At 32.6% G+C, this 22,601-nt stretch overlaps 1 protein-coding gene across 1 annotated transcript; it reads right to left on the bottom strand.

Moving 5' to 3' along the window:
• Positions 1-20,797: 20,797 nt before the first annotated feature.
• LOC116142570 (UPF0481 protein At3g47200-like) lies at positions 20,798-21,481 on the bottom strand. The gene has a single exon (XM_031428008.1). The coding sequence runs from the start codon at positions 21,479-21,481 to the stop codon at positions 20,798-20,800; it is 684 nt and encodes a 227-aa protein (XP_031283868.1).
• Positions 21,482-22,601: the final 1,120 nt, after the last annotated feature.

The raw sequence follows: 22,601 nt of genomic DNA, 5'->3' as shown, positions 1-22,601 counted from the left end.
AAGACAATAATGCTCTTATTTTGATTTTAATTTACATGTACTTGTCATTACAATTTTACCTCTAATTAATTAAGTTTTTTTTTTTTTTTTTTTAACAGTAATCCCCTTGTATTTAAAACAAATTGCAGGCCATCCAAGACCAACACCACCCGCTAGCAACCACTGTCAGTCATCGCTGACCAACATGTCTGAAACGACGCATAACCGATTAGATCTGGTCAGTCATGTGTCGATCTGGCCGTTTTTTTACTAGATTTTCAAACTAGATCCACATTGGATCTAGCTGAAAACGGCCAGATTGAGACACAATTGACCAGATCCGGTTAATCGTGCACCATTCCAGCGACTGTCAACTGCCGTCCGACGGTGATAGCCGGCTGTCATCTTGGGTGGCTGAGGTGCTTTAGTTAACTTTTAAACTTTTATTGTGAAGGTATTTAGCTAAATTAACAAATGTAGAGGGTTAAAAAAATAATCTAAAATAATAATAATATTAAAATGGAAGAACAATTTAGTAATTTATATAACATACCCTCTAATTTATTCCTCCCAACTAAACATATAAATGTAATATACCTATCAATTTATTTCAATCTAACAAAACACATTTATTTAAATAGTCCTAGTAATCATCAAAGTAATTTATCTTTCCATTAATATGACATTCCCATTTCTTAGTAATTTATTCCAATTTTTTTTTTTTATTTTAAATTTCAAATGCATATTTTTTTTTTTGAATTATATGGTTGTAATTGAATAAATTATTGTGTGTATTGATGAAATTAAAATGGCTAGGGTTAGGGAGAGGGTTTTAGTATAAGCTAGATTTAGATGGCCTGGTGTGGTTCATGTTTGAGTGTATTATGTGGGAGGCCTAGGCCATTTTTCTGTTTTGATTGTACGTATGTAATATGTATGCAGAAAGTTACGAAGAAATCCACCCAATTTTTACCCAAAAGACTAAAATACCCTCATTCATAAATAAAATCCATTACCATCTTCCAAATCTCATAATTCAAACTAAACACTTAGAATTTTTAATTAAAACAAATAAGAAATTTTAAAATGATAATTTAGAATATTTTGGTCTTTTTAATAAAAAAAGTTACTTAAATAAAACCTTATAGTAATGTAATAATATAAATCTTTGTGATGTAATTTTGAATTGGATTTAGAACATTAATGATTGGGTAATTAATTTAGAGTAAACTCACATTTTTTCACCCAAATAATAGGTTAATGACACTTTTCTATTTACATACTTTTAAAATACAACTTTATTACTAAATTTATATTCCGTTTTTCGATTTTGACATTGTTGCGACCCCACACCACCACCATTCTTTTTCTCGATCATCATTTCATCAAAACCTTTCAAACCCTACCCCTGTCGACCCTTCCAATCGTTGATAATCAAGCGACTAGGGTTTGTGCACCCACCCCTCCTAAATCAAATTTCGATCAATCTCATTTCCACCATCAAAACACTCATTGGTCTCCCCTCTTCAAAAGCCCAAACAGTTTAAACCGAGTTTGTTCTCTGTTCGCCGTTAGAATATAAATTTAGATAATAAAATCATATTTTAAAAGTCTGTAAGTAAGAAAGTCTCATTAAACCATTATTTAGGTGGAAAAAAATCTCTAACTCGTTTATTAGTCATAACTAGACATAGGGTCTACGCGTTGTGTGGGTATATTTATCTAATGTTTGTGAAATAGAATGTAAAAAAAATTATTTTAATAGAATAAAGTAATTAGATTAAGAGATGATAATTGTTAAATTATACAAGTTTTACAGTAAATATAAATTTTATATACATATAGAGTTGTGTTGGGCTAAAATTAATAATTGTAGCTTTATAATTATTAATATCAATTAATATTATCAAAATTACTTATTTAAACTTAAAATTTCTCCAATCAAGGTTTGAAAACAAATTTCTGTTTATACAGTTCATTCAAAGGCTTTATTTGTTTTACAGTTGAAAACATGATAAGTCAACTAATTTTTGGGTTAATAATTGTAGAACCATAAAACGGAATATAAAGAGGCTAACTTGCATTTTTATATGTTTCTTTTTTAATTCTTTAGATTTGTTGAATGTCTATGTAATGTACTTATATAATTATTATTAATACTCGTGCAATGTGTGAAAATAGAATAATTAAATCAAAACTAAAGTGTCAAGATGGAGAATTTTTAGTAGATTCATTAAACAGTAAATGCAATGCGTCAATTAAAAGTACACTTTTCAATCAATTAGTGACTAACATTAAAATCAAGATCAAAGTTGAATATAGAGAATAATACTTTTATTATTGTTAGAGTGAAGCACACAAAACGCTGTCGTCGCATTTAGTGGAACACTCTCGTTTTACTCTTGTCATCACAAAGAAATCCAGACCATTGAAGGACATTAAAATCTGATGGCCAGGATTCATTCTACCCAAAACAGAATGCAAAAAACGACTTGCTACTGCGTTTTTCAGTTTTTGCTGCTGGGTTTTATTTTCAGTTTTTGTGTATTCTGCGAAAAATAGATCTGCTCTGTATCGTCTCTTTTCTTGGCTGTAATCTTTGTGTGGTTGGTTGTAATCACTTGTAAGGGTTGCGTTTCCCTTGAGTCTTGAGGATCTAAGTTTAGAGTTCTCATAGGAAGATTTCAGTTTGTTGTGTGAGAGATATACACTGTTTTAGAGTGGATTTGGGTGTAGAATCTGTTTGTATCAGGTTGTATTAATCTTTAGTGCAGCGAGCTCCTGAGTTTCTTGAGCTCAATGTGGATGTAGTTTATCCTATATAGGATAAGCGAACCATGGTAAAAATTCATGTGTCTTTTGTTCTTGATTTCTTTGCATTCTTTGTTTGTGTGTTGTGTGTGAAATTGGTGGATGATTTTGAGTGATAGTAATACAGATGATCTCAACGGTGGTATCAGAGCCATCAATTTAGGGTTCGTCAATTTTAGGGTTTACTATTGAAATTAGGGTTTGATAAATTTTGGGGGTTTCTTTATTTCAAGATTCAGTGAGGTCTAGAGTTAGGAAATCTTCGAAAATTAGTCCTTAATTTCTTGTGATAACCACAAATTCGAGTGAAACCCTTGTTCTTCAAATATGTCTAAAAATTATCAAACACCATTACCATCAGTTACACAAAACGAGTACCACACGGGTTGAAATCACACACTATGATGGCAAAGTTGATTTCAACACATGGAAGAAGAAAATGAAGGCACTTCTGTCACATAACAAAGTGGCAGTCGCACTGGAGAAGGACCAGACCAAATGGCTCGAGGAAAAGCTGAAAAAGAAAGCCAAAATTGACGAGGAGGCGTACAATCTCATCGTCATGAATCTGGCCGACAACATTCAGCGAAAGGTCGATGGTGCTGAGACACCGTTAACTCTCTGGGGTAAGCTAGAATCACTCTATGCAGTTCAATCTGCCCCTAATCTTGCTTATTTGAAAGGTATACTGTTTTCTTATAAGATGGATAGTGCTAGGACCATAGAAGAGAACCTAGATGAGTTCTTGAAAATGACACTTGTACTCAAGGGCACTGATCAAGAACTCAGTGAGTCTAGTTTAGCCATGATTCTCTTAAATTCCATTACTGAAGAATATATGGTTGTCAAGAATGCCCTATTGCACACTGGAACTATCCCTAGTATAGACCTAATTACATCAGGTTTAAAGGCTAGAGAACTAGAGCTTAGGGTCCAGAAGAAAAATAACAGTAGTCTGTTTGTGAAAGGAAAGGGAGATTCTAGGTAGTCTGGGGGTAATTCTCAGTTTAATACTGGTTCTAGAAATAAAAAAAAAAACAAGAATACTTATAAGGGAAAAGGAGAAATAAGGAAATGTTTTTTCTATAACAAGACTGGTCACCTAAAGAAAAACTGTTATGAGTGGACCAGGAAACAAAAATAGAATAGTACAGAGAGCAATCTAGCCTCTAGTAAAACTGATATCCAAGAATCTGAAGTGTTGACTGTATCTAGGTCTGAAAATGTAGAAGAATGGGTATTAGATTCTGGGTGCTCATTCCATATGAGCCCCAATAGGGAGTGGTTTCAGGAGTTTGAAGCTGGTGAGTTAGAGACTATTTACATAGGGAATAATAATGCCTACAAGGTTCAAGGGATTGGAAGTATAGTTCTAAGTCTTGATAATGGTAAATCTGTCAAATTAACTAGGGTGAGATATATACCAGAACTGAAAAGAAACTTGATTTCCCTAGGTACATTAGATGAAATAGGATGCTGTTATAAGGATGAAGATGGTTGCCTAAATGTGTATAAGAATAAGAACCTAGTTCTGAAAGGTGTCAAACAGAATGGCCTCTACATCCTGTGTGGTAATTACTGTTCAAATTATGTTAATTCTGCTTTGTTCACTACTAATCTTACTATTACAGAAAAGTGGCACCTCAGAATGGGCCACATGAGTCAGAAATGACTCAACATTCTGAGCTAGCAAGGTATGTTTGGTAAGGATTCTATTGATACTTTAAATATTTATGAGACATGCATATTAGGGAAACAACATAGGGTGAGCTTCCAGAAAGGAACTCACCTAGCCACCAATAACCTAGAATATCTTCATGCTGGTTTATGGGGGCCTGAAAAAACCAAAACACATGGGGGAAGTAGTTACTTTCTGTCTATAGTTGATGACTATAGCAGAAAAGTTTGGGTTTATCTGCTTAAGACCAAAGATGAGGCTCTACCTAGGTTTAAGAGTTGGAAAGCATTAGTAGAGAACCAAACTGATAGGAGAGTTAAAGCTCTCATAACTGACAACGGCCTAAAATTCTATAATAGTGAGTTTGACCAATTCTGTAGTGATCAAGGAATACTTAGACATAGGACTGTGAGGAAGACTCCACAACAGAATGGAGTTGCTGAGAGAATGAACAGGTTTCTGTTAGAAAAAATTAGATGTCTATTGTTCACATCAGGTTTACCAAAATCCTTCTGGGGTGAGGCCCTTAATACTGCAGCTTATTTGGTTAATAGGAGTCCCTCTAGTGCCATTAATTTCACATGCCCAGAAGAAAAATGGACTAATAGGAAGCCCAACCTAGTCACCTTAGAGCTTTTGGATGTGTTGCTTATGCACAAACCAGTGAGGGAAAATTAGAACCTAAGTCCTTGAGATGTATATTCTTAGGTTACCAAGAGGGGACTAAAGGGTACAGGTTGTGGGAAAAAAAGGCACCAGGGGTAAAAGTTATTATAAGTAGAGATGTTATTTTTAACGAAAATCTTTTTCCTTGTAGAATCTCTAATAATCCTGTAGGTACCTCTACCACTGAGGAAATTAGTCAAGATCAGTATAATGGAACACAAATTGAGGTGGAGCAGGTCAAAGTTCAAACTGAACTGGAAAACCAAGAGCAAACACCTGAAATTTCAGATCTGGAACATGAATCAGAGGATGATCAAACTAAAATTTCATAACAACCCCAACAAGAGTCACTGGCACAATACCAACTCACCAGAGACAGAACCAGGAGAGAAATCAGACCTCCTGCAAGATACTCATATGCTGACTTAGTGTTTACAGCTTTGGTTGCAGGTGCTAAAATTCAGAGAACTGAACCAGACAACTATGATGAAGCAATAAAGTCCAAAGACAGGGAGAAATGGCAAGCTGCCATGGAAGAGGAGATGCACTCCTTGAAGGTAAATAGGACCTGGTCCCTAGTACCCTGTCCTAAAAATCAGAAGCTTATTGATTGCAGATGGCTGTATAAGGTAAAAGAATGTATGACTTCTATTGATCCTCCTAGATTTAAAGCTAGGCTTGTAGCAAAAGGCTACACCCAAAGGGAAGGGATTGATTTCAATGAAATCTTCTCCCCTGTAGTCAAATATAAAACCATTAGGATCAAGCTATCTATAGTTGCACATCTAGACCTAGAACTAGAACAGTTAGATGTAAAAACTGCTTTCTTGCATGGTAATCTAGATGAAAAATTCCTCATGAAAAAGCCTATGGGGTTTATAGATAAAAACTGTCATGAACATGTTTGACTGATACACAAATCCTTGTATGGGCTTAAACAAGCCCCTAGACAATGGTATAAAAGGTTTGACACCTTCATTACCAGTATAGGATTCAAAAGAAGTGAGTATGACAGCTGTTTTTACTATGATTTAAATTCTGACATGCCTGGGTATTTACTGCTTTATGTAGATGACATGTTGCTAATTAGTAAATAAAAAACCAGAATAAATGACTTGAAGTCTAGGCTGAATTTTGAGTTTGACATGAAGAACTTAGGTAGTGCTAAAAAGATCCTAGGGATAGTTATTGACAGAAAAAGAGAGGACTGTGAACTAAAACTTCAGCAGTCCTCCTACTTACTGAAACCGGTATCCAGATTTGGAATGTTAGATTTTCCAAGCCACTATCCATGCCTTTAGCTAGCCATTTTACACTTAGTAAGACACAAAGTCCCAAGACTGAATATGAATTCATTAATATGGAAAAAATTCTTTATGCTAATGTGATAGGATCAATCATGTATGCCATGATTAGCACCAGACCTGGCCTATCTTATTCCATTTCACTTCTTAGTCGTTTTATGTCCAATCCAGGTATAGAACACTGGTTAGCATTGAAATGGTTACTGAAATATATTAATAGTACAATAGATGTTGGGCTGGAATATAAGAAAAGAGGAAACTCACTTGATCTTGTGGGATATGTAGACTCTGATTTTGCAGGAGACAGGGACACAAGGAAGTTTACTACCTCATACTACTTCACATTGGGAGGAAATTGCATAAGCTGGAAGTCCCAGCTTCAACCCATTGTTGCCCTCTCCTCCACTGAGGCAAAATACATTGCCGTAGCAGATGTATTCAAAGAAGGATTATGGCTTAAGGGGATCCTATCTGAGGTGGAGCTGATTGATGAGAAGACAATAGTGTTTTCGGACAATCAGAGTGCACTTCACCTAAGTAGAAATCCAGTTTACCACGAAAGGACGAAGCACATGGATGTTAGATATCATTTCGTGAGGGACTTAGTGGCTAAAGGAATCATAGACTTGAAGAAGATATCAACTGAGGACAATCCAGCTGACATGGGCACAAAGGTAGTAACTATCACAAAGTTCAAACACTGTTTGAACCTGCTGTTTATAAAATAAGTAGCAAATAATAGAGCTGAGAAGGATTCTTGGGAGGTAGCTGCACTAGAGAGAATTAGACTAAGCTGTTTGGTTGTGTTTGTGTTTTTTGAGCTTCAAGGTGGAGAATGTTAGAGTGAAGCACACAAAACGCTGCCGTCGCATTTAGTGGAACACTCTCATTTTACTCTTGTCATCACAAAGAAATCCAGACCATTGAAGGACATTAAAATCTAATGACCAGGATTCATTCTACCCAAAACAGAATGCAAAAAACGACTTTACCTTGCTGTTGCGTTTTTCAGTTTTTGCTACTGGGTTTTATTTTCAGTTTTTGTGTATTCTGTGAAAAATAGATCTGCTCTGTATCGTCTCTTTTCTTGGCTGTAATCTTTGTGTGGTTGGTTGTAATCACTTGTAAGGGTTGCATTTCCTTGAGTCTTGAGGATCTAAGTTTAGAGTTCTCATAGGAAGATTTCAGTTTGTTGTGTGAGAGATATACACTGTTTTAGAGTGGATTTGGGTGTAGAATCTGTTTGTATCAGGTTTTATTAATCTTTAGTGCAGCGAGCTCCTGAGTTTCTTGAGCTCAACGTGGATGTAGTTTATCCTATATAGGATAAGCGAACCACGGTAAAAATTCGTGTGTCTTTTGTTCTTGATTTCTTTACATTCTTTGTTTGTGTGTTGTGTGTGAAATTGGTGGATGATTTTGAGTGATAGTAATACAGATTATCTCAACAATTATACAAGCAATGAGTACATCAGTTTTTGATACTGTGAAGCGGGTTTGGACAGTGTAGATGATGTTTATTTTCTATTCTTCTTATGCCTGTTTAGTTCCTCTAGAGCATATTCGTGCTCTCTTTTGTTTAGGTTATAGATAATATCCATGGAAGATTGCAAGATTTCTAACAACTGCTCAATGACTTCTTTGAATTTGTTTCTGGTAGTATGTAGATCTTCCAGATTGGTCTCAACCTTTTTGAAAATGTCCCTCAATTCTGTCATTTCCTAAGAAGCGTTTAAACCAATTGCAGAAACAATATATAATCAAGTTTTATAAATATATGGAAACGGTAATTTTTGTGAATATATGTAGATGATACCTTTCGGTTGCTTTGGTGGAGAATTATTGTTATCGAGGTTGTTGCTGATATTCGTTGCAGATTCTTTTGGTTGTGATGTTTTGTCAACCATTTTTGAATTAAGCTGTTGAGAAGAAATGAACAATGAAAGTGTATAGAATGTGAAGAAAGTTAAATCGATGATTGATGTCAGGGTAATATTTATAGGAGGTTAGGATGCAGAGAAGTGGAATTTGAACAGACAACTGGTAATAAATAAATGTTTCGATCGAAACAATGTTAATAATTGTTTGGATAAGGTGATACGAAACATTAGTAGACTATCTGTACAATATTAAAGAAAACTATAATAAATATTTTGTTAAGTGTGCAACACATTAATAAGGTAGTTAATGATGGTTCGGCAAGATGTTAAGTTATTATAATAAATAAACACCGTGATTTGATAATAATAAAATCTTATTGATATGATTCTAAAGGAAGGGCAATAAATATTTTGTTAAGTATCCAAGTCAGAGATTGTATGATGATGTGATGATATATTTATTAATTTATTAATTGTCGTTCGGCAATATGGTTATGAAACATGTATATAGTTCAGCTTGGATCTTGTTTGATCAATAATGGTACAAAAGTTTTTTTAAATCTGTGGTATAAATGGTTATTTATAGTTTTTTTAAATTAAGATTATAATATATCTAGATTGATCTTTTTTGAATATGTTTTAATTTTTAATATTTTTATAAACAGTTTTGTCTAATATTGTTATTAAATGTCTATTAAAATATTAAATATTGTTTATATTTTATCTAGTGTTTTAGTCTTGTACTTAAAATTTTGTTACTTCACTTTAGAATATATATTGACTTGTTTTATCTAAATAGAGATAGAAAATAAACAGACGGAATAATTTTGAACTCATGTTTTATGCGAGAATTTTGGTTACAATATAAAAATCGCTATGGGAAAATTAACAGACATTTAGTAAAAGATAGTCACATTAATTGAAAAAGTGTTGACAACTTATTGGGCGATGAGATATGAAACGATAGCAAACTGTTTGTAAAGCATGAAAGGAAAGCGTAATAAATAGTTGACAATGGTTGGGTAGGCGGGTTTCTAGAAAATGTTTTGGTTCAGCGTGGGAATCAATTTAATGAATACTGGAGTGGAAATTTATCTTGATATGTTATAGGAACAGTATTTAGATTACTGTTGTCGAACGTGTTTAATTATCTGAAATTCTCATAATCATCGGTGTTTAATATTTTTATTAAATATTGTTTACGTTTTATTGCTCATTGTAATTTTATGATCATTTTTTCTTTATAAGTTAACAAATATTTTGATCAATTGTGGATAATTGAGTGAGCTTTAAATTTTATTTTTAGATTAAACTAAAAAGCATTTACACTTTCATATGTGCAAGAAATTACATAATCCACAACAAATTAAATTTCATACAGACTATTTGGTAATCCACATTACATCTGTGATATGTGATATTTTCTGGTGACGTTGATTTGTCCCAGTGTATACAATTTTGATTCTCCTTGTTGCAAGTCCCAAATATTCGTCTTTTAATGAGAATTGTGGCAGTTGTTGTCAAGGACTTGAATTCTTCCTTGCAATATTTCAGTTTGTAGAAATGATTAGGTAGTTTTACTAATTTCATCATAATTTGTATACCTTTGTTGTCATGTAGAGTAAGCAGGGCAACGACAGTATTATATATTCCTTGCATGTTATATTTTTGGCAAACTGCAATTAGTAGTTGTAATCCCATATGTGTATTACGTTCGATGAAGAAAAAATGTGTTCCCAGCAATAGCAAAGCTTGTTTATTTTCTGCTTGTGCAAGTGTCTTCAGAATTGAGAGTCCCGCTATTGTTATTGTCGGTAGTTTGTGCTGTTGTCTTGAAATGTTTATTCTTTGTAATATTTGTTTTATGTTTGATTCCTTGTTAAGAGACTTGCACCTAAAAATTGTACTGTAAATATTGGTTTTTGAAGCACAAGATTTGTAATAATTAAAACAAAAAATCCATAGTTGGGAATCAGAATACCATGGCCTTATGATTAAGCAATTAAGAATAAATAAGCGTAACAAATATGACTCGGTTAAATATGGATTCTAAAATGTATTTTGCTTTTTGTGTATTATAAAATTATTAACAACTAAAGATGCACATGGTTCGCCACAATCATTTGTATGGTTAACCATTATTGTTATAAGACTCCTGCGGAATAAATCACTATCCTATTGTTATTAGTTGCATGTCTAACCATTTTGTATAATATCATTTTCTGCATGACTAAAAAAATAATGAAATCAATAGATTAATGAAATACAATGGTTTCAGTAAAACTTACGTTAACCGTATTGCTTGTAAAGCAATGTCATCTTTGTTGGTTGCTTTTATGATGATTCATTGTAGAATTTCTAATGGTAACTGTAACAGACTTTTGTTTTTGTATTTCAACTTTTTAGATAATGTTTTGTTAATTATTGATGACAGTCAGTGTTGTCATTTGAGTCTGGTTTTTAATAGTTTTGTAAATTAATGATGGTTGTATTAATGATTCAATGTTAAGTATTACTTAAATTTAAATGTAAACGGTCCGCATTCATGCAAACTTCTATATAGGTATATTAAGCATTTGATCAACAGTTGAGAATGGAGTAAGATTCATCAATGTGGTTTACTTATCTCAACTTCAGTTAACGTTAACAATCCAGTTAAATACTTTTTGGATAAGAGAATTTGAAATGGTAGCAAATGTAATAAATATTCCATTACACATTGGTTGGATAGTGATTGTTCGACAATCATGCTTCAAAGGAATGTAATCGTTCGGCAAACTGATCGTGTCTAATCAAAATAAATGTTTGCTTTTATGATTTCTATTAATATCGTTTAAGTATCTACATAAATAGTATCATTTATTTGATCAACACTTTCACAAAAGGAGTCACACCAATAAAAACTAAGTACATTAATCCATAATTAAAACCAAGTTTTAATATCCTGATTTTTAGTAGTAATGTGACATTAAAAATATTATATAATAGTACAATGCACGGATCAACAATAAATAAACATGCTGATCTACTAATAATGATATCTTATCGGCACAGTTTTAAATGAAATAGTAATAAATAATTTGTTAAATATCAAAGTCGGAGATGTTGTGATGATGTGATAATATATTAATTAATATAAAATATTTATATGTATCAGCCAAAGACAGGTCTGTGAAAATAATATCGATTGTACGATTAGGCCATATAATATTCGGGTAGTCTTCTCAACTTCATGAGTGATTTAATAACATCTGTCTACAATTGATATTAATAATTATATAGGTATAATTATTAATCTTAACATCTGGTCAATGATTTCTCTGAATTTGTGTTCGTATCATTTTAGTATTATGTAAATTATTTATTTGAAATTTGAAATTATTTATTTGTTTTTTGAGAATATAAAAGCTGCTTCGGGAAAACAAATAAATGTCTAGTAATAAGTAAACATGTTGATTGAAAAAATGTTAATAACTTTTTGGATAAGAGGATATGAACCACTAGCAAACGTAATAAATATTTTATTAATATTCAAGTCAGAAACGTCATGACGATATTATAATATAGTAGTTCGATCTTCAATAATGGTTAGTCAGTCGTGCTCCAAATGCATGTTATTGTTCGGCGTGGCGTTTAATTTGGTTGGTAATAGAATCAAAGTTTTTTTCGATGTGGGATAGGAACGTTTATGTATAAATTTTGTTAGTTTATATTATAATGTATTTAAATTCATGTTTGTCAAACATGTGTAGATAATCCAATAACTTTTAATTTCTATTTTCAGAATAAATTAAAAAGTATTTAATTTTTTACAAAAAGAGGTTGTCTTAACATGATTAGATGGGCTATTGGTAACGGTCTTCTCTTCAACCTCAGAGGCGACTTGTCATTAGATATTATAATATATTGGTTGGATAATGAATAATGATTCAGTAACCATGTCCCAAATGAATGTTATTGTTCGGCATGAGATATAATTTGATTGATAAAAAAAATGATTTATATTAAAATATGGTGAATAACTTCTCTGAATTTGTCTTCGTATCAGTTTAATATTATGAGAGTTATTTATCTAGAATTTTAAATTTTTTTTTTTTGAGAATAAAAAAGCTACTTCGGGAAAACAAATAAGTGTCTAGTAATAAGTAAGCATGTTGATTGAAAAAAATGTTAATAACTTTTTTCGCAAGAGCATATGAAACAGTGGCAAACGTAATAAATATTTTGTTAGGTATTCAAGTCAGAAACGTCATGACGATATTATTATATATTGGTTGGATCGTCAATCATGGTTCGACAGCTATGATCCAAATGAATGTTATCGTTCGACGTGGGATTTAATTTGGTTGGTAATACAATGGAAGTTCTTTTCAATCTGTGATAAAAGCACTTATTCATAGATTTTGTTAAGTTATATTATAATGTAGCTAGATTGATGTTTGTCAAACATGTGTAGACAATGCAATGAGTTTTAACTTGTATTTTCAGATCAAATTAAAAAACATTTAAATTTTTACATGTGTAATAAATCGTATAACAAATGTACTAAAAATTATATTTCATACATACTATCTGGTAATCTATGTTACATCTTGGACATGTGATACTTTTTGGCGATGTTGATTTGTCCCAATGCATACGATGTTGCTTTTGTTTGTTGCAAATCCGAAACATTCTTCTTTTAATGAGAATTGTTGCAGTTGGAGTCATGGATTTGAAAACTTCCCTGTAATTTTTCAGTTTGTGGAATTGATTGCCTAGTTTCGCTAATTTCATTAGAATTTTTATACCTCTATTGTCATGCATAGTGATTAGAGCAATAGCGGTTTGATACATTGCTTGCTGGTCATCTTGTTTGCAAGTTGCAATGAGTAGTTGTAATCCTCTATTTCTATCATGTCCCACGAAGAACAAATGTGTTCCAAGCAGTAGCAAAACATGCTTATTATCTACTTCTACAAGGATCTTCAAAATGGAAAGACCTACTGTTGTTATTGCTGGTAGTTTGTATAGTTGTTTGAAGATGTTTCTTCTATGTAAGACTTCCTTTACGTTTGTTTATTCATTTAGAGTTTTGCATTTGTAGTTTGTAAGGTAAATAATGATTTTCAAACACAAGATCCACAATAATAATAATAAAAAAAAGGTGTTTTCGAAACAAAAGATCCACAACAACAACAAAAAAAGTGTAAATAATGGTTTCGAGAGTTGGTAATCATAATATCATTACCTGTAGTGTCAAGAAATTAACAATTAAAAAGTGTTAAGAAAAATGTATTAGAAAACTGTTAAGAACTAAAAACACAAGTGATTCGGCATAATTGGTTTCAATTATTGGAAGTTGAAGTACGGTTTTCTGTATGACTAAGGAAATAATGAAATGAACAGATTAACGAAATGAGATGATATTAGTAAAAATTATGACAATCGTATTGCTTGAAGGGTGGTGTTGTTATTCTGAGTTGCTTTTGCAATGATTCATTGCACAATTTGAGATGGTAATTGTAATAGATTTGTGAGTTGTGTTTTCGTTTTTTTGTAAGGAATCAGGATGTTTTGGCGGCGGCTTTCTTGGGTGTTAGTATATGGAATTTATGATGTTATTACGGTCTTAGTGGTTTATATAATTTTTGTGTGGGTACTGGATAGCGAATAGTTTTCTATGTGTTTGGATTTGGTAGATAATATCGTGTTAATTATTAATTTTGAATATGTTTTATTTTTTAACATTTTTATAAACAGTTTTGTCTAATATTGTTATTAAATGTCTATTTAAATATTAAATATTGTTTATGTTTTTTCCAGTAATTTAGTCTTCTAATTAAAATTTTGTTACTTCACATTAGAATATATATTGACTTGTTTTATCTAAATAGAAATAGAAACAGAAAATAAACGGACGAAATAAATTTGAACTCATGTTTGACGCGAGAATTTTTGTTACAATATAATAGTTGCTCTGGGAAAATTAATAGACATTTAATAAAAGATAGATATGTTGATTGAAAAAGTGTTGACAACTTATTGGGTGATAAGACACGAAACAGTAGCAAATCGTTTGTAACGCATGAAAGGAAAGTGTAATCAATAGTATTTTTGTAAATTAATGATGGTATTTCTATTTTTTTGAACATTAATTATTTGGTTTTGTTATGTATATCAAAGTTGTTTTATTGTTGTTTCTATTGAGAAAAACTGATTATTGTATTCAACGATTTTAGACTTTTTTGGCCATAATCATTTAAACGTTTGCATTCATCTATATCTCTACACAAGTATATTAAGTATTTGATACATTTGATTAGTATGAATCTTTTTAAATTTATATAAATTAATGTATTGATTGATATTTTTATTCATTGCATATGCATTATGTGGGTATCTTATGCAGGTGTGCTGATGCTCTGAAATTTCTATGAGATAATTGGACAATTGGTCAAATGAAAGAGGGTGCCTATGCTGTAAGAAGATGGGAGGAGCTAGACACTAACATATTGGTGAAAATCTTCCTGTCTTTTGATGTCTTCCAGTTGACTTTAAGGATTGCTCATGTTTATAATTCACGGCGTTCAACTTGTTGTGATCCTTTGCTTTGGAAAACTCTTGATTTGTCAATGTTGAGATCAAATTTCATCAAAATCTCGTTAGAGTCATATGTTTACGTGGATGAGTGTTCTGATAAGACATTGACTCGTTTGTTGAAGATTTCGTTGAATCTTAGCTGGGAACACATAAGAACCTCGATTTTTCACTTCAATTTGTACGTAGGGGACGAACAATTCATTTATATTGCTGAAAGGTAATGTTTTTTATGTTTTTGTTTAAAACCTTGCTGGAAGGTAATTTTTTTTTTAATTCTCACTGTTTATTGGCTGAGTCTTTTCGATCGCCTTTGGTAACAATGATCATCATCTTTAATTTTTTTTTGGTTGCATAGTGAACTAGGAAGTAATTTACCATATATTGTTGTCTACAGATGCCCGCGGTTGAGGCGCCTTGTTATGCCAGCTTGGAACAGAATAAAAAAGGACGTAATTTGCAAGGTCATTTGTACATCGAGATGTCTTGAATCTCTGACAATGCCTAGTATAGCAAATCCTCCTTATCTTATAGAGGAAATAGCCCTAAATTGCAAGAACTTTAGTGAACTCAAGGTCATAGGTCCTTTTGACATTCTCTTTGCTTTTAGGATAGCCAAATTTCTTCCAAATTTGAAGGTTTTGAGCTTGAGATGTTCCATGATAGTTAAGGATGCCCTATTGCTTATACTGGATGACGTACCAAACTTGGAAGTCCTTAACATATCACATTGTCTTCTTATAGATTGTCAAATACTTCCTCCACCGATGCCCGAAAAAATTATTAAGAAGTTAGATAAAATTATCCTGTAGAAGGCTACTTGATTACGTGAGTGTATTGAGTCCTCGTGCATCATGTGCCATCATACTTGAAGTGATGAAGGCTTTCTGAGGCAGTACAAGTATGAGGAAGGCCTATGGAAAATGGATGAGACGAAGTCTCTTGCTATTTGATTAGAACAGTGTAGAGACTAAAATTTAGTGGTCACAAACTATAGCCTATGTACCTCTTCTTTACATGTTTTGCTTGTATATAATATCTACACAATATGTTCCTGAATAGGCATATACAGAATTGGTCCGTTGGGTTTTAGGTTGTCATCCCCCTAACACTTTTGTCTTAGCTCGTCGACAGTGTAACACTTGTGTGATGATCTTCTCCCATTGGAAAAGCATTATCTGTTTGCATGATTTTGTACATATGGTCAAATTTCACTTCCTATTGCTTCAAGTTGATCTTCTGTTGTTGATTAATACATAATGAAGTGATTTATCTGTCACTTACGTTATTAGAATTAAATTATGAAGGATTTCTCTATTTTTAATTTATTATATTTATATAGTTACATTTTTTCCACCTTGAATTGGAAATATTGTTTCCGATTTATGTTATTTTATGTAGGGAATTGTTATTGGTTATGTTATTGAATTTGAAATTCTATTGGTTCTATAAACATTAGTGTCAAATTCATTTGTATCGTGACAATAAGTATTTGATAGTGAGATTTTGAAGGAATATTTTATTTTCCTTCCTTTATAGTTTTATATTAAGTGGTATTGATATTGCTAGACTAAAATGGTAATATTAAAATTTTACAGTGCCCTATCGTTTAATAATAAGAACGTTTTTCATTACTTATGAATTTTACAAAATCATTTCTCTAGCCCACTTAATGGCACTTCTGTACCTTTCTCTGGTCCACTTAATGGCACTTCTGTAGATATTTAAACCGTTTGTTAAGCATTTTCACAATATTTTGTCAAGATTTGGCTCATAGTGTTTATAATTGTGTTATTATCATGGACGTGGAGGTATTCAGTTGATGCTAATTTTTGTGTATGTGAAACAAAATCTCCAGTTTATGTAATGTTATTTCTGTAAACATTTAAACTGTTTAACTGTAATATTAATGTTAAATATTTTGCTAATGTCGGTCACGCGATAGTTTATAGTTCAGTTGCATGTGTAAAAAATATGTATTTATAACACATAATACATTCAATGTAGTGTTCATCATATCTGACAATAATAATGTAAAACATATAAATATATTTGTGTCAAGTAAATTATCCTGTGTATATCTAAACATTTAATGTGACATTTTCATATTCATATAAATATGTTTAATTTTTCACATCAATCTCTCATAAATAATTTCTTATATTATATACAATGTATCGATCCTTTTTGCTATAAACAATGAATTATATAATATAGAACATATTAATCTCTACAGTTAAAGACTTCTTTGAAAACAATATTTGTCAATGTCTCCACCGGTTCATCTTCTTGCAGGGCTAGCAGAATCTTGATACCTTGTCTTGAAGTTATTCTTGATAGGGCCATGTACAATTGACCATGTGTAAAGACTTGATGTTTCATATACAATCCTACTGTTTTGAGTCATTGACCCTGGCTTTTGTTTATTGCCATACAAAAGCTAACTGTCACAGGTAACTGTCTTCTCTTCAACCTAAAAGGCCACTTCATATCTGCATTTGACATTATTATTCTGGGAATTTTGACAATATCCCTAATGTTTGACCTAGTGATAATCATTGCTTGTATGGACCACTTTCCAAAATGGGTTATGATCAATCTGATTCCATTGCAAAGACCGTCAGATTGATTCAAATTACGTAGCAACATAATTGGAATGTCAATTTTCAGATGCAATTCATGTTTGGGAATGCCGGAGCAAATCAGATAATTAAGAAATTCGGTGGGATAGAGAATGTCATCATCGTTTGAGATACCTACTGCTTTGCAAGTGCTGTCTGAGCTGAAATACGTCTTTCCATCTGTTGGCAGACTCTGGGTGATATAGTCATTCAATCTATGTACTGTCTCATTTTTGGGTGTCGATATTACTCTCTCTCTCTCTCTCTCTCTCTCATATAATCAATATTATTTATTTGGGCAGATAAATCTGGAAAAATAGCGTTCATAATCATTTCTTTATGACTGGCATGTTGATCGATTTTCAAGTCTTCAAGAATTTGGATGTAACTTTCATCTTCTACAACGCCCCTTCATTCTCTGATATTAAGTAACCATTTGTCAAAAGTCTTCAAGTTATCCAATTCTATTGGGTTCACCAAGTTTGTTTTCAACCTCATGTTCTCTGTAAGTGTCAACACTGTTACATGTTTCCAAAGGGAAGATGACAATAAATAAGCCTGTATTATGTATGTTTTTTGCCTTTTGGTATAACTGGTAGAATCTGTCTAAAATCACCACCTAGGGCAACAGTGAGGCCGCCAAATATTCTATCTGCGTTTGATTGATCTTTTTCAGACAAAATATCTTTCAGATTCTGTCAAGAGCTTCAAAGCAATACCTATTTGCCATAGGTGCTTCATCCCAAATGATCAAAGTTGTTTACGCAAGTAGTTTTGCCAATTGTGTCCCCTTTTTGATATCGCATGTACTCTCCTCAGTGATATTTAAAGGAATTCGAAAACATGAATTTGATGTTCTTCCACCGAATAGCAATTCCTGTTCCACCATGTCCGTAAATAAAAAATGGTGTTCCACTTTGACTGTTGACGAAATCAAGGATCAAATCGTATACGCATCTCTAGCCATTGTTGAGACCCTTGCATATATCATTGTGCAGTTATTTCATGTTGTCGATATCATAATCCAATTCCTCAGCAATTAATCTATTCTGTGAATTCTCAAAAACGAAATAGTCCGAAATACGTCTAGACACATATCTTGATCAAGGTAATGTAGTATATCCAACAAGTAAGATTTCAAGAAACTGACCATTACCTACTGTAAGATGATCAGCAACTTTGTACTCAATTTGAAAGGAAAGATTACTCAGCTCCGAAGTAATGTGGTCCGAGGTGCCACTATCAAGGTACCATGCTGAATCAATACTGTGGTAGGGGAAGCTACAAAAGCCTGAGAGATAGCAGCAGGAACTTGTGATCCAGATGAGGAAGCTATATAAGCTTGTGACTGTGAAGAGTTTGATTTCTGTTGAAAGGAATGTGGAGGCATAGACTGAGTTTGAAAACCAGAAGATGATTGAGGTTTTTGATAGTTTATATCAAACCCATGATAACACAGTACAACATTACGACATGGCCTAATTTGCCACAAAGTTGACAAATAGGCTTGCCTCGGCCTCCACCAAAACGGTCACAACCATGACCTCTAGCATTGTACTGAAATGAAGCATGCTTATGGAAAATGAGCAGAATTTGGAGGCCTTTTGGCAACATAAAAGGCTGAACCTCCTCCTTGCAAATTGTTGAAAGTTGAATCATTTTGGTAGATGATGAAGATGATGCTGCAGAGTTTATCTAGAAGATGAAGATTGGCAGCAAATTAGAAGTTGAAGATGTCGTGGCTTGAGAAAAGGAATGCCTTAATCAAGAGTGAAGATGAAGTTCTCTGAAGTCATGGATTTGAACATTCAGTTTTAGAACAACAGTTGAGTTCGGTTGTAACTCCTTGTTTCAATCTTAAAGGCAGTTATTTAATGTAATCTTAACCCTTTATGAATCCATAAAAAGGGATTGAATGTAAAGTTGTATTATGACACATGTACGAGGTTTTTTATGAATGAAATTTATCTTTTCTCATACATGTGTTCATCTTTATGAAATTGGAAGCCTGAGACTTGATTTATTTGGCTTCCAATTTCCAACACAAATCAATTGAATAAAATGATTGTTGACCAGCTAATCTACTCTTATGAGCTTAGGGTAAAAACTGAGCTTCTTCAACAGAAATCGACTCACAGCAAGATGTCAAATTTATCACTACAGCATCGAACTCAAGACCAAGTCCTCTAAGTATGTATGACACCAATTCAGAATCAGTAACATTAATTCTAGATTTAATAATGCATCAGCCGCATCTTTCATTTTGTGTATATAGTCATCAACAGACGAAAAACCTATGCAAGTTGTTTGAAGAAAATACCTAAGATGCATAACCTGAGATTTTTCTTTAGTTAAAATGAGTTTCTCAAGAGCAATCCAAATTTCCTGTGCACTATTACTCTTTACAACATGACGCATCATCAATTCAGAGATGGACAAAATTAACCAGTTTACATGAAGTTGATCCATTCTACTCCATATATCATAATCGAGATTAAACTGAGTAACAGAGTTTGTGTGTGTACCATTACCTTGACCAGAAGTTATTGAAATGAATTATAGAGGGGGAGGTCTAGATTCGACGAGAAAATGTTCTAGATCGAATGCCCTTACGAGAGAGAACTTGGGACTTCCAGAAAGAATAGTTTTTCTAAACCAACTTAATGGTTATCGGAGGCAGAGTAGATGCATTCAATGGGGAAAAGTCAGCTGTGACCTAATGAGGTTTCAGTTGCTATATTCTCTGGCGAACTGTTGTGGCATCCCAACCCCAGAAGTCAAAAGCTTAAATTTCTTTATGTTGCATCATAACAATAATGTACGAAGTATATACTTACCACACATAATCCTTCGCTATGAGATTTTAAAGCTCTTTAAAAATTTATTATGATGAAAAAAGAATTAATTATGATGAAGGACGTACATACTCTGGCACACACATAATATCCTCTGCTGCAAAGATATGAAAACTCTTTAAAATTTTATTGTGGTTACGATTTTATATTGATCTCAAAAACAAACAAACTAGCTGCGGATTGTCGAAAATATGGTGATCACGTAGTCCTAAGTTAAATAAAATTGTGTCAAATGTGAATGGAGTTAATATATAAGACTTAACTATATTCATAAAAGTAGTGCCCAATTGATTTATTTGAACCATGGAAATGATGAGCATATTACACTTAAAAATATACAACAAGACTATAGTACAAGAATTCAAAGTTCAAATTCAAAAATACACATTGAAAATAAATCTATCTCCTAATACAATTACTGAAATCACACAACTTGCTTCATGGAACAAATGGTTTGTATTAAAGTTAGCAGTAGCAGTGTAATTCCAGCAATAGTTCCTGTGCCTTTCCATGGATTGCTGAAATAAACTCTTTTCAAGGTTGCCCTTGCACGGTTCCAGCCATCTTCATAATGGTCTTTTAGATCCCTGATAATGCCACTATAACAGGACGGACTTAAATTAACGTTAAGGCAAAGTCTGTTAAACATCCGTGCGATTGTAGCACTGTCGCCCATCAAATTTGAAATAATTCTTTCTTCAATAAGCAAATCTACATCCTTCTCCGTGTCGATAAGAGAATCCATGAAAATGATATAGTTACAAACGTGAGTTTTGAATGGATAATGACATTGTTCAAATGCCATCACATTCCGTATCACAGTTTCCGTGTTGTCAACTACTTGCAAAACGGGAATTTTTAACTCAATTCCACTAAAGTATGGAATTGGGATTTTAAAATTTCTCTGTCTTCGTTTTATATCGAGTAAACGCTCTTCTTTAAGAGCTGTAAACTTCACTCCTGATTCTTGCAGTCTGACTGCTGAAGGTAAATATGAATGGGGAGAATCATTGTCTTCAGGGTTGATATTCAACAACATATTTCTTATCAAATCAGTGAAATGATTAACGTTTCGATGATCAAGAATCTCTTGTCGTCCAGTGATCATACTACTGTCATTGAAGAAATGAATAGAAAGAGAAATGAAGTCACGGCACTCTCGTACTTGAATTCTAGATAACCTGTATAATTCTAGGAGGACGAAGAGTGGGAGTTGATTTTCAAGTAATTGTAAGTCTCGCTCTAAACCAAATTTGAAGTGTAGTTTCTTTAGCAAAAAATCATCTATCCCATCTCCAAATTTCAAGAAAAGCTCAATGATGAAGATTGCATCATACAAAATCATTGTTATAAAATCAAGACTTTTAAGAGGGGAAGTCTCTGAATAGCAATTACGAATGTGTTGCTCCTCCCTTTCAATGAAGGCAATTAAATCCTCCCATCTCTCCTCACTGATTCGTTCACCAAAGTCTTTTTTATATCTTACTTTTTGTTTTTCCATTTCAGCCAAACCCTTGTTGCCATGATGGAAAGGACCTATTGAAACTAATTGAGGAATATATGCTGCTTTATTTATTTTGCGAAGCTCTTTAGGAACCCTATAAATACAACACGCAGAGTCAGGTTCTAACTGTTCGCCTATATCAATTTTCAACACTGTGAGTTTACGCGCTTCAATGAAAGGATTTGAGAACCTCGGCCTGACTCTATCCATTTACCCTAGTAAACCATATAATATGCAAAAGTTAACAATTTATCCAAGAGCATTAACTTGAGAAAAATGAATATGCAACTTCTGATCTAACTTTCTCTTATCACAAATAACTTGTACATATTATGACGGAATGAAAGATTAATTACTAAAATACAAGTAATACTATACATCAATGTATGAATTTTTTATCTTTAATAAATTATCATCATACTGTCAAAGGTTTCTAAAAAAGAAAAATTGTATAATTTATTCAATTTTCTTGTTTCACTATAGCTGATTATCAACACTTATAAAAGAAATATAATCATACAGGGGTGAAAGTAAAATTAATTTTCCGGAGGGCTAATAAAACTCTTGAGGATTTATAAGAAAAATATAATATCCAAATTATAAGTTTAAATTTATTATAATCTAGTCCAGAAAAGAGATAGAGTTATTTTTTAATTTAAAATTGTAGATAAATAAAGAAGAGAGGTGTTGGAAGTTTCGAACAAGAGAAAAAAAAAAGCAGTAT

The sequence above is a fragment of the Pistacia vera genome, unplaced genomic scaffold (assembly GCF_008641045.1).
Source record: "Pistacia vera cultivar Batoury unplaced genomic scaffold, PisVer_v2 Contig412, whole genome shotgun sequence".
NCBI classification, from domain to species: domain Eukaryota; kingdom Viridiplantae; phylum Streptophyta; class Magnoliopsida; order Sapindales; family Anacardiaceae; genus Pistacia; species Pistacia vera.
Note: the sequence above shows the minus strand (reverse complement) of the source record. Positions and strands in the feature narration are given on the sequence as shown.